This window comes from Poeciliopsis prolifica, unplaced genomic scaffold, assembly GCF_027474105.1.
Source record: "Poeciliopsis prolifica strain line A6 unplaced genomic scaffold, Auburn_PproV2 SCAFFOLD018, whole genome shotgun sequence".
NCBI lineage: Eukaryota > Metazoa > Chordata > Actinopteri > Cyprinodontiformes > Poeciliidae > Poeciliopsis > Poeciliopsis prolifica.
This window is the reverse complement of record NW_026562393.1, coordinates 5,058,086-5,070,320: the sequence shown is the minus strand read 5'-3', so window position 1 is coordinate 5,070,320 and position 12,235 is coordinate 5,058,086. Positions and strand designations below refer to the sequence as shown.

General features: G+C 38.3%; 1 protein-coding gene across 1 annotated transcript in view; it reads left to right on the top strand.

The window, feature by feature from the left end:
• The first annotated feature begins 446 nt into the window (after positions 1–446).
• The window catches only part of LOC129368025 (corticotropin-releasing factor receptor 1-like), a 78,901-nt gene continuing 67,112 nt past the window's right edge, over positions 447–12,235 (top strand). Inside the window, exon 1 of the mRNA XM_055042788.1 lies at positions 447–1,138. Coding sequence (XP_054898763.1) covers positions 1,109–1,138 — 30 coding nt within the window. The 5' untranslated portion in view covers positions 447–1,108. The remainder of the gene's footprint in view (positions 1,139–12,235) is intronic.

The following is a 12,235-nucleotide window of genomic DNA, read 5'->3' as shown; positions in this document are numbered from 1 at the left end:
TGGCAACATATTTAATAGTTACAGCGTTTCACTTCTGCTGCCCCCTACCGATCAGAACAACTTAGTTTTTATTTATTATTATTTTTAATGTAATGACCTTTAGATTAAAATTTACATAAACATTAATCATAGAAACTTAGCTGGGAGAAATACATTTATTTGATCTGCTTTCTATCTACACTGAACAGAGCAGATTTTACACTTATTTTTGGAAAGATGTTGAACTCTATTTGTAAAGATCCCTGGGGATCTTCTGAAATGTACTGAAACTCCGGACCATCTGTTCGTCTGACCTCACAGCCAAATCTGTCATCTGGGCCGTGTTCAGATAAACTATGCGACACAAGTTATCTATTTTTTCTTTTTTAAACGGCTCCTTACTGCAGGTGCGTCACTTGCCTTCAATTAAACTGGGGGTCATTTCTCCTCCAGAATCCGCTCAGACACTTTCAGTTTTTATTCCTCGCATCGGCGTCGGGGTTGCAGATGGATTAAGGATTAAGAGCAACGGAGGAATCCAGCGTTTCCTCTCCGGATAGAGACTCTGCACACAAAGTGACACAACGTGGGCGGCGCGTCGAAGACCCGATCTGCAGGCACGGCGCAGCGGCTTCACGCAGGAGTCAGGATCTGGGTGTGAAGCTGAGCAGACGTGACGGCGTGGTCCTTTCAGTGTTTTGACCTGCGGAACAAAACACGAGTGAAGGCTTAGAGTGGGACTCGGGCTAAGGCTAACCTGCCCTCTGGAGCGCGTCTGACCAAACTGGACCTCACTTCATTCGGAAAGAGGACGATGCTGTTTGATCCATTTTTAATTTGTGCGTCTGAACTGTTCCACCTGACGTGCCGCAGATGATAAATTGGGAATCACCTCTGGCGAAAACATTTTTGGAAACGCGATTCGCGTCTCTCGACCTGCGCGTATTTTCTGGAGACATTTCCAGCGACGCGTCTTTGGCACAGCAATAAATCAAAGACATGTGCTGCTGTGAATTTCTTTTGCCAAACTGAACTCAAAGGACAGTGATCAAGAGCTGGGTAGATTTTCTTAATGAAGTGACGAGAAGACATTTATGGCTACATGAGAATTACGTGAAAAGGTCTGGAGATGCGGCGCAAATGCTTTTATCTGCTCCAGGTAAGTTTTGTATATTTAAAATTTGCGCTCCCACTTCATTTTCCTGCTGTGGGCGTTTAATTAAAACTGGCCCCGTCTGTTGTTCTGATTAACAGCCGCTGAATTTAATCATGATGCGAAAGGGACAGAAAGCTTCCACCAACATGACAGGGAAATGTCACCATAAGGAAAAACCCGCACAGTTCTCCCAGATGAGGGTTTAAACCCGGACGTTCCTGACAGAGTTTATATATATATATATATATATATATATATATATATATATATATATATATATATCTGTTTCCATTAAAGTACTGATGCAAGAGTTTACCTGTAAACACTGAAACCTGAACTTGAATCTTCGGATCATAAATCATCCCAAGTGGCGTGATTCTTATCTGATGCTGAGAAATCCGACTTTTGGCACCGGTTTGTTGAAGCGAGCGAGTGCACTCTTTCGTGTTTCATTCAGATGTCTCTCCTCTCTGGTAGTGCGCCCTTGACTTATCTCAATATCGCCACATGTTTTTGCTCCTAAATGGAGCCTGCAGAGGTAACAATGAGGACACGTGATGCGTTGACCTCATATAAGAGACATACTGATGGTGTTGGGGAGGCCTGAGGTGTTTTGGGCTGCTACAATTTAGCCATCTACAAAGCCTAACTTGCTAACACAAGTTAGGCTTTGTAGAGGGATGCATTGAATAAAAGTCTGTTTATTTTGTAATTCAGTTTTTAAAAAAAGTGAGATTCGGGAATTATAGATTCATTACTTGCAGTGAAATATTTGAAGCTTTCATATTTGTCATTTTGATGACCATGGCTTCCAGCTGTTCAGAAAACAAAACTTTAGTGTATCAGACATTCGGAGTATTACATAAAACCAATTTTGAAACTGATGTTTCGTTCTTGAATCTTATGTTATGCCCAAAACTTTTGTGGAGGCAGTCAATACTCTGTGACAGGAGAGGGGGTAAATCATCAAAAGGTCACTGCAGAAGCTGGTTGTTTCACAAAATGCTGTATCCAAGTATATTAATGGAAAATTGAGTGGAAGGAAAGATGTTGTAGAAAAGCATACACAAGGACGAGGGAGCTATGTCACACTCTTAATGCACTGTCATGTCAGGCCATAAATCAGTGCAGTTGTTTACCAGGAAATTGTAGAGCACTTATTTCTGCTCTCTGCTGACAATCTTTATGAAAATGCTGATTTCATTTTCCAGCCTGGCTGACAAAGGCACCACTACCTTATTTAATCATCATGACACGAGCGCACTTGCCTGGCATGTGTTGCATAGCAGAAAGTAAACCCCACAGAACATCCAGAGTGTTGTCAAGAGGAAGATCGTAGACTCCAGAGCTGACAGTGGAGACGAGCTGAAGGCTGTTCTCAAAGAGGCCTGCGCTTCCTCATTAGTACACAGTAGGGCCACAGTCTGATTGTCTCCGTGCCATGCTGCATTGATGCATTAATCCATGAAAATGGGAGGGCCAATCAAGTATTGGCTGCCAGAACTGTTCAGTTGGATGACATTAATTGAGTTTTTATAGTTTCTAAATGTACAGTTGAAACCAGATATCTGCAAACAACATAATAAACCTCCCTTTTTTGTAATGCTTGGCATTAAATCAAACAAACCTTTCCTGTTGGTAAAGCAACCTATATTTTCCAAAAGGCTAAATAATGAGAGAGGGAGATTTAAAAAAACAAAACAAAAAAACCCTTTTTCTAAACACAAGATGTTTTCAGACAACTACTTAATTTTTGATAGATTTGTCATATAAACCATATGACTTGGGTCAAAGGTTTTTGGGGGTCCTTCCACAAGTTTTTCACAAAAAGCAAAAGTTTGTTGAAACTTTGACCTCTTCTCCAGAAAGAATTGCATGTGGGCTGCTGTCACCTCACACATGTTTTATGAGACTGAGACCATGCATTTGTGATGACCAATCCAAAACATGTTTGTGATATTTAAGCCGCTTCATCATCAATTGGTAGCATACTTAAGATCTTTGTGCATTTAAAAGATCCATTTGTATCCAAACTTTTCTGGTTGATGGTTTGAGATGTTTCAACCAGTCCCTCCTGCACCAAAAAGTTCACATAACCTAATCTTCTCACCCAGCTGTGAAGCTTCTTCCTCTCCCGCAAACACAATTAAAATCATTATGGCCAAACACTTCAATTTTAGTTTCATCAGACCACAGGACATTTCTCCAACAATCAGGTCTTTGCTCCTGAGGGCAGTTGCAAACTGTAATCTGGCTTTTTATCTTACTCTTTGAGTAACGGCCTTTTCCTCTCTCAGAGACTCACCAGGACTTTTTTCATTGTGGACAATGAAATTATCTTTTCAAGTTCAGTCCCTATTGTCACAAGATCTCTTGCATTTCACAACAAAACATGATATCTGGAGGAGGCAGAACCCGTCTCTGCAGGGTAACTTTGTTAGACGATCACATGCTGTTGAGTTGTGTATAACTTCCTTAAAATTGGTGCCTCCAATTACTTCAATTGTCATCAACTACTCTATATGAAGCTTTCAAAAGCCATCTGAATTATTTGTAAAGTTATTGACACTTTAGTATTTTTAAACTTCTGGCTTAGAAGAAAAAAAAATATATATATATATATATTTCATTCTAGCATTTTACAAATGGAATAATAGAATAATTTTGATGATGCTAATTCATTTAAAACAGAATATACAGTAAAAGATTAGATTTGAGCAGCATAACCTACTCTGAGCTACTGGCCAGGTAAGCCTGACAAAAAGTCTGATCCAGCTGAGGTGAATGTCTTCATGCACCTCCTCCTAATTGTGAGAGACGAGCTGCTGCCCTAAGAATAGTCAAGAATCTTTTGCACAATCCCTCCCCTGCTTTCTATTTGTGTCCCCTCTGTTATGATTTAAGACCCCTCTCTCACAGACTGACACACGTATCACATGTCCGTGAAGGTCAGAAAGCAGCTAATCGCTTTAAATGAAGATGCAAAGCCTTCAGTGCAATTAAGAGATTATGTGACAAACAGCAACTATGTGTCCATACTTTTAAAGAAGCTTCCAAATATAGTTAAAACAATCTACAGAAAGGCTTAATAGACATTGTTATTGCATTTTGTTACAATTACCATGGATTAACACTTAAAGCCTACACTAATAACACTTTAAAATTATAAATGACTTTTTTGAGAGATCTTCATGATGTCCTTCTGTACAGGATATAATATGTCACGAGAGTTGCCACACATATTGGTCTTCTTTGTACAGAAAGAAAAACAATAAATTTGAGTTTGATCATCTCTTGTATTATATTGAGAAACAAACTACGTTTATGATGTTGCGGGTCATTTTGACCCGTATTGTGTAATTTGTCTCAAAACAGTAAAAAATGAAGTCAAACCAGTCAGAAATTTATTTTAGATTAGATACACACTTATGAGAGATGAGAAGAACAGATACACAACTTGAACACTATATCATTGAACTGCTTATTTAAAATTTTCACTCTTCATGAACACTGCTTTTCATTGACCTTGCCTCATTGTCTCTGTCAATGTGCAACATTTTCAGTGTTCCCCACATGATGGACAGAATGTGACAGTGTGCTTTCTGCAAATGTACTTCCTGCATCTCACACAAGAGGTTCTTGTTTTACTGTCATCTTGGGAGGAACAGACTCGGCATCTTTTACGTTTTTTTGCACCTGTATCGAAAGGTTCCATTGTAGGTTGGTCAGATGCCCGGCCCTGGACTCATCGACAGTAACATGGAGTCCAGGATTATACAATAAAGGCAGGATTTCGACCCATTTATCCCAGACATCTCTGATTGCTGCAAGTTTGTCTCTCTCGCGTCCATGTCTCCAAAGACATTGTTGCTCGGAAGATTGGTCTTCCATTCTCTTCATTCCACAAACTTGCAGTTGCTTCACCCTTCAGCCTGTATACTCCAGCTAACACCAGAATTCCGATGTAGGCATGCAAGCCAGTTGGATCCAGTGGTTTCCAGTGGTGTCTCACACATTTCTGTGTTAACGAGCTGCAATGGTCTTTATCTGTATCCTGAGTGGTCATCATTGTGTTCTAAGGATGGGACATCAACGGAAGACTTCCAGAACAATCCTGTAGGATAGTGTATTGGTCAATTGTTTGCATGTCTGAGTGAGAAAGCCAACCTCTTTGTTTATTCACATAATAAAAGGCAGTTGGGGACTGAGAGCTGACGGAGTTGATCTCAGACAGCTTTTGGCAGCGGTTCACCACGTTGGGCTCTTCTCCCCTTTTCTGCGGAAAAGTAATTTGTGTCTTTAGTTGATTCTTGCAGGTTGGGGAACAAAATAAACCCAACAACCAGGAGTCATTTTGATGACATTAGAAGATGACAGTCTGCCTTGGCTTTGGTGTGGTGATGATGATCATCTTATCTTACCATCTTTAGATGTCCAAGTCCCCTTTGTGGATGAGGATTGTTGCATTTCTTGATTTTCATCTGATGAAGAAGCGTCCTCTGAATCTTCCTCATCTTGGAAAAAATGACAATCTGGATCATCAATGGCATTGTCCTCTTGCTCTGAAGGATCTTCCATCTCTGAAATTTCTTCATCGACATCGCTATCCCAATTCAAAATCTTCAATGAAGCTTCTTTAGCTCTCTCAAAGAAAGGGCATGTAAAAGTGACAAGGAGAGGGAAGGGAAAGTCCCTCCTCCACGCACACCTGGTTCTCAATAGCTATTCTGAGGCAATCAAAACCAATCACATCAAAGAGGCATGATTATTATGTATTTAAACGGCTACTTTATGTCTGGGTCAAAATGACCCACAACATCATCTTTGTACACAAATTGTGTGCAGACACTTCTCAACACATCAAAGACTCCAGATTTTACTCAGAAGTTCATGACCCTAGATGAGGAAAAGTCACAAAATTTCATGAAAAAAAAAAAAAGAATAACCTGCACTTTGGTCAACTCAAAAATTGAAACGGGTCAAATTGACCCGAACCATAACCAAAGAGTTAAGACAAGTCACCTTGTAACCAGGGGCACTTGTATTGAGAACATTACGTTGACGTCACGCTGCGTTGGATCCCGAGCAACTTGGGGTCATTGTTTTGTTTACATGGCTTGTTGTTAGGATCTGAAGCCTGCATATATTAGACAGATTGCGGCAAAATGCAGAGAGTAGGTCTCTCCATGTGAAGGGAAGTCTTGATATAAAGAAGTGTGCCACAATCAATCAAAAAATCGACTTCATATTTTCATGCTTTTGCTTTTGGGTGCAGAATCGGAGTAAAAATCTACAAACTCAAATATATCCCGTAATGATATGTTTGTCTAAAAATGTCAGCAAACAGGGCTGGATGAGAACTGAAGTTTATCTTGCCACAACAAATAGTAAGGAGGACAGTAAAAAAAAATATCTTGGGCAGCCTGAGAGAAATGGCAGTATTGTTTTTTTTTTTTTTCATTTTCAGTCATATCCTCGTCTGTGCAGGTGAGGCCCATTGAGATATGAGGTTTCATTTTCAAGAGAGAGCTGATGAAATCATTCTGCAGGATAAAGTACCATTTGTTGCAAATAAGCTTCATTCAAATATTCTGCTCCATAATAAGTTAAATTCAGCAATTAAACTGGGTAGATGAAATCATTATTAAATTAAATTATTAAAAGTAATGTAATTTAAAACCTTGTGCTCTGCTGTTTAGCGGTAGGCAGTTTGTGCAACTGCAGGAAGAAGCGTTTATATTCAGGCTTTTGGCAAGTCTTTACCATGCTGAAAATCGTAGAAAGCACTGTGACATGAAAACATGAAACAAGTGATTGATGAGAGCACCAGAAAAAAATGTTTAGATTTTATCTTTTTTTTTTTTCTGAGCAAGACTAAACAGAGACAATATGACGTGCAGTTTGGAAATGATTGGCGCAAAAAAAGATTACACAATAAACATTGTTCGTCTTTTGTTTTGATTACAAATCCGACCATACACAATGCACCAGTCGGCAGAAAACGCAAATGGGTGGTTAAAAGCAGTAATTCTGTTTACATTGCAAATGCGCTGCTGAGTATAAAGTGAGTGAACATTATAAATGATTGGTATCGGAAGAGGGGGGAATAAAATAAGAGAAAGTTTCAAAGCCAAGTTGGGGATGTCCTACTCCATTTGCTGACTCATCCCAAACCACCAGTTTAAAATAAGAGATTATGTGAATGGCAATCAGCAGGTTAAAACCTGAATTGTTTTTGTTTCACTATTATTCAAATTTTTACGACCTAACAAATCACCAGACTTCTATAAAACCTTTTTCAGGGTTTAAACTACACAATGTACGATGTACCTTGTTTTGAATTGAATAAATGTCAGATTAAGGCATGAATCCCTTCATTTTCTGTTTTAAAACTACAACATGTTTTCTGAATATGCAAGTGCAATCTTCTTTTATGTTTAATTGTCAAAATAAAACAAAGCGAAAACATCTGTGCTGTACTTCTCAGAAACAGAACAGGAAATGTCTAAAATCTGAATCTGAAGGTCAGACCGGACATTGTTCCTGCCCGTGAAATCCTGATGGGTGCGTTGAACTCCGATATTGCTTTGTAACTTAGCAACTTTGTCCAGTAGGCTTTCAAATCCCTCTGGTGACACTTTAAGTGACTGTCAAATTTACCAATGTTTTTTTTTTTTTTTTTTTTTGTTTTTTTTTTTGGTGGTTTTAAAACTTTTTGAGACCTCCGAAAGCACGCATTTTCAAAGTCTTCTGCAGCGCAGCAATCACTCCCAGTCGAAGCCGCAGTTGCTCCCTCCGAGTCCCGACTGCTAATGGACATAAATGTTCTTTACCTGAAATAAATCACTGCACAAAAATACAACTCTGTATCTCTGCTGATGTTTTTGTTCCATTTAGACTGTTGTTGAAAATACACACAAAAAAAAAACTATTATTTCTAATGTTTGACTGTCTGTACCTTCCTAAATGATTAAGCTTGGTAGAAACTAAACCAAGCTTAAAAAACTCAAAAGCTAAAAACCAAAGAGGAAATCTAAAAATGAATAATTATTTCAAGACAATAAAGGTTCCCTTTAAGTTCTTGGTATATAGTTTTTATTCATTACTATATACATATTTTAAAAAATCATATGAAAGCAAAAAAAGTAAACAAATACTTCTCTCTTAAAAAGAATTACTAAATGTTCCACTTTGTCTGGATTTACTGTTATCTTATCATAGTTCGACTGATTAAAATCCTGTGAGGTAGTTTAACATTGAATATATATGCCTGATGTTTAAACTCTGTGATCAAAATTTAAATATTTTATTTGCAACAATCAATGAATTTAACTGGAGCTCATTTCAATAAATGTCCCACTTTAGCTCAGTTATTGTATGAGGCTTGATAGAATGAATAATTACTAGAAATGCCATTCTTTATGCAAACATCTTGTCTAAATACATGTGAAAGATGTACTATAAGAAATGCACATAAATATATGACCATGGGCACGACACAATATTGAACAAGTTAGATGTTACATGTTAGGTTTATATTTAAAAATATTAATTACAATGTTTTAGTACTTTATTCGTAAATCATTTGACTTAAACAGTTGCTTGTATTGACTTCTATTGCTCTATAATTCTATAATAAAAGGTATTTATCTCTAACAAGAAGAAACTGCTCAGGTGTTACCCAGTTCACCCACTGTGATATATTAATATTTAGCTTTTAAAATGATTTAAGTTTTTACACATGAATGTGTCTAAAGGAACAATAAATACATAAAGGAAAGCAGAAGAAGAATAAAATATGCGCTATGGTGCAATGGTTTCAGTTGTAATGCAAACTGGCGAAAGAAAAGAGCATCAAGCACAGAGAAAACATTCCTCTTCGTACTTCTGTTCTGTCTGTAATCAGTAGTGAAGGGCGACAGTGGAATGAGCATTGTATTTTGCTGATGAACCACACCTATGACCTGCAGCTATTATATCGGCAGCTTGTTCATGCTGAGGTTAACAAATGTCTGTCTGACTTGTTCTGCAACACTTCCAGGTCACAGGATGCGTTGTGAAAACAATAAGCTGCCGCTCATATATCTAAGCTCCAAACTCTGGCTTTAACACAGACCAAGTGCAATAAATAAGTCAGATAGAATTAGTCATCATGACGCCAAACATGGCAGCAAAGAGACTCCTGCTCACACGACCGCTCACCTAGATCAGGCTTAATTCTGGAAATGATCAAAACCGAAACGAGCCAAAGCAGAGAAAAAATTGGGGGAAAAAATGATCACTTAATGAGCTCAAAGTATGCACCAAATGAGGCACAAACTGCTTGTAATAGAAAAGGTTTGGATCAACAGCTCCTCTGGACTACAAAATGTTTTAATGCTGGGCCTCAGGCAGCTTTCAGAGTGTTTTAACTTACTCACTTGGGGAAGGTTTTTTCCTCCTCTTCGCTCCACTGCTTTTTCATGAAATCCTCATATGGCAAAAACATGCAGAAACAAGACTGTTGCATGAGAGCCAGCAAATAGGCTGCTGTAGCTTTACCTCCATCTCCTTTTTGTTCTTTTTACTTTGTTTTTATTGTTGTATTGAAAACACAACATACATATTATTGTAATTTGCAAAATCCCTCTATATTTTAGTATAATAGACCTATTTGATTCCAGAATGCAACTCAGACTGACGTTTTTTTTCTTAATCAACAGACAAAATTACAGGAGCAAAGCAGAGTGCTGGAAAGCAGCACAGTGTTATGAGGGAGGTGTGTTTGTTGTTATCCTATCCTGAAATTGAAGCGCTGCAGTTTTACAAGTGAAATCCGAGTCCTTCTTATAAAGCCTCGTAATAGTTGTCAGATTCTCCTCTTTAGTATTCCCCCCAGATATTTATAATTGAAGTAAGTGCTGGACCTCATTCAGGCCATTCAGACACCTCTAAGAGGCCGTGCTTCTGCATGCCGTGCAGACTGAGGCATGGCATTGTCCTGCTTAAATAACCCGGCCTCCAGGGAAAAAGAGTAGATGCTTCTGCAACAACAAAATGTGCGGGTCAGTCGTCTACTGGACTTTGATGCCAATCCAGATAGTGGCTTTTACACATTTCCCTCCTCACAAGGAGGAGTTTTGTCTTTTACCTTTCACTTGCTGGACTTGATACCTATTCTTCTAATTATGAGGTGAAACCATTGTGTAAGGTCAATCTCAGACAAGCACACGTCCAGAGATCTCAGCTGTGTTTCTGAGCAGACTTCCTCCCACTGTGCAATACAGTTTCAGGTTACATTTCTCAATTCAGCATCCAACTGTGCTGAGTGACAATAGTTTTCCAAGGTTCTCCTAAGCCCATATGGCTAAATTGGTCACAGTAGCCAGCTGGTTTTTTATGCATGAAGAAAGAACAAATAAATCAGCATACTAAAAAGGTTTTTGTGTAAGATTTATTCAGATGTTTGTGTGATGTTTTGGACTTATCAGGCTTTTTCAAACTACTGAATTATTTTGTACTCACCCTTCTTTAAATGATTTTTTTTTCAATCTATAAAAGAGTACATCTGTTCAGAAGTTTAACAAAAGGCCTAAGACCATTGGAGGTGTTGAAAGTCAACTAGCATTTTTCCTGGTTTCACACATACAAAGTATTGATAAGTCTGCATAGACTATATTGTTTTAGTTGATATTTTCTAGAAGGAAAAAAAATAGTTAATAGTTGCAATACCAAATAATATTTCAGTACACCAAGGTTTTATTCCTGAAAGACTAAGATCTTTCTTCACTGGAACCAACTGTCTCAACTCCTGCAAATGTTTTACACTTTGCGATTTATGGCTTGAATTCACACAAACCATGCACAATAGTGTATTTGCACTCTTGGTCTTATCTATTTGGCACAATGCATTTTGGACATCATTAGGTATTGATTATGACCATCCTTACACTCAGCATCAGCTGACCTTGCTCTGGACTTCCGCTTCACATCTTTTTATGGTACCAGGCTGGAATTTACTGATAATAGATTTCCATTCAGGACCACTTAAGTTGAAACTGAGGTCAACACCGAGACTTCTTGTTTTTAACTATCAAAGTTACAAAACATTGTTGGTTACATTTAAGTTCAATCAAGAGTACCGTAGAAGCAATCTGCAAGACTTGTACCACATGATTTAACACTGATGTAGCCATGGAAGTGATTTTACAACCTGAATTTAATGGTTTGGAAGGGTAAAGAAATTCATTTGTGCAAAGTGTGTAGGTTAATGTTTAAATCATGGGTAGAAGATCCACTAAAGCCACTAGTGCAGCCAGGAATTGTCACTCTTTCACACTGATTGTTTCGCATAGAAATGGCAACATGATACTTTTTTATCAGAAATGTTGTTATACTGCACAGTGCTATGGTAAACTTTTTGTTTTATGTTAAAACATAAAACAGACCGGTTTTCTGTTCATGTGGTTTGTAGCTTTCTGTTACAATTTGAATTTGAGGATTATTTCACTTTGAGCTTCATCTTGAAAGTGGAATTCGTGCCGCTTTGCAGCTTTGTGTCGCATAGAATTGTAAAGTGGCTATTTAGTACTGCATAGAGTGAGTCATTATCCTAATACAAGGGTAGAGTTAAAATCGGTCAATCTTGACAGCATTAATGGAGATTTGAAAAAGTTGGAAGGTAAGGATCGCCTGGATTCCTGTTCAGAATGGATAAGACATAAGAAAATAAATCAGCATTAGTCAGCACTTTGCCACATGTTAATTTGGGGCCTTTTTCCTCCATTTGTAAATTAACCGTTTGGCTGAATTCAGCTGCTGATGACGGCATGCCACCCAGAAATAGCTGCAGGATTTGTTGCCACAGCAAAATACATTTTAGATTAACTGTAGATAGCAGGGCAGACTTCAGTGCTGTCATCTCAAGAAACCCATCAGCCATAAATAGACCCCATTTTGGAATCAGTTCATCAGTTAGATGAGTATATCAGCCAGTTTCTTGAAGGGAAATGTCCCCCCTTTCTTTTCCTCTGGAATCAGGCGATGCGTATTTTGGCGAGGGCCCAGCTTCTCAGCTAGGGTCACGTCTGGCCCGGACCATCCTCATCCAGATTTTTTTTT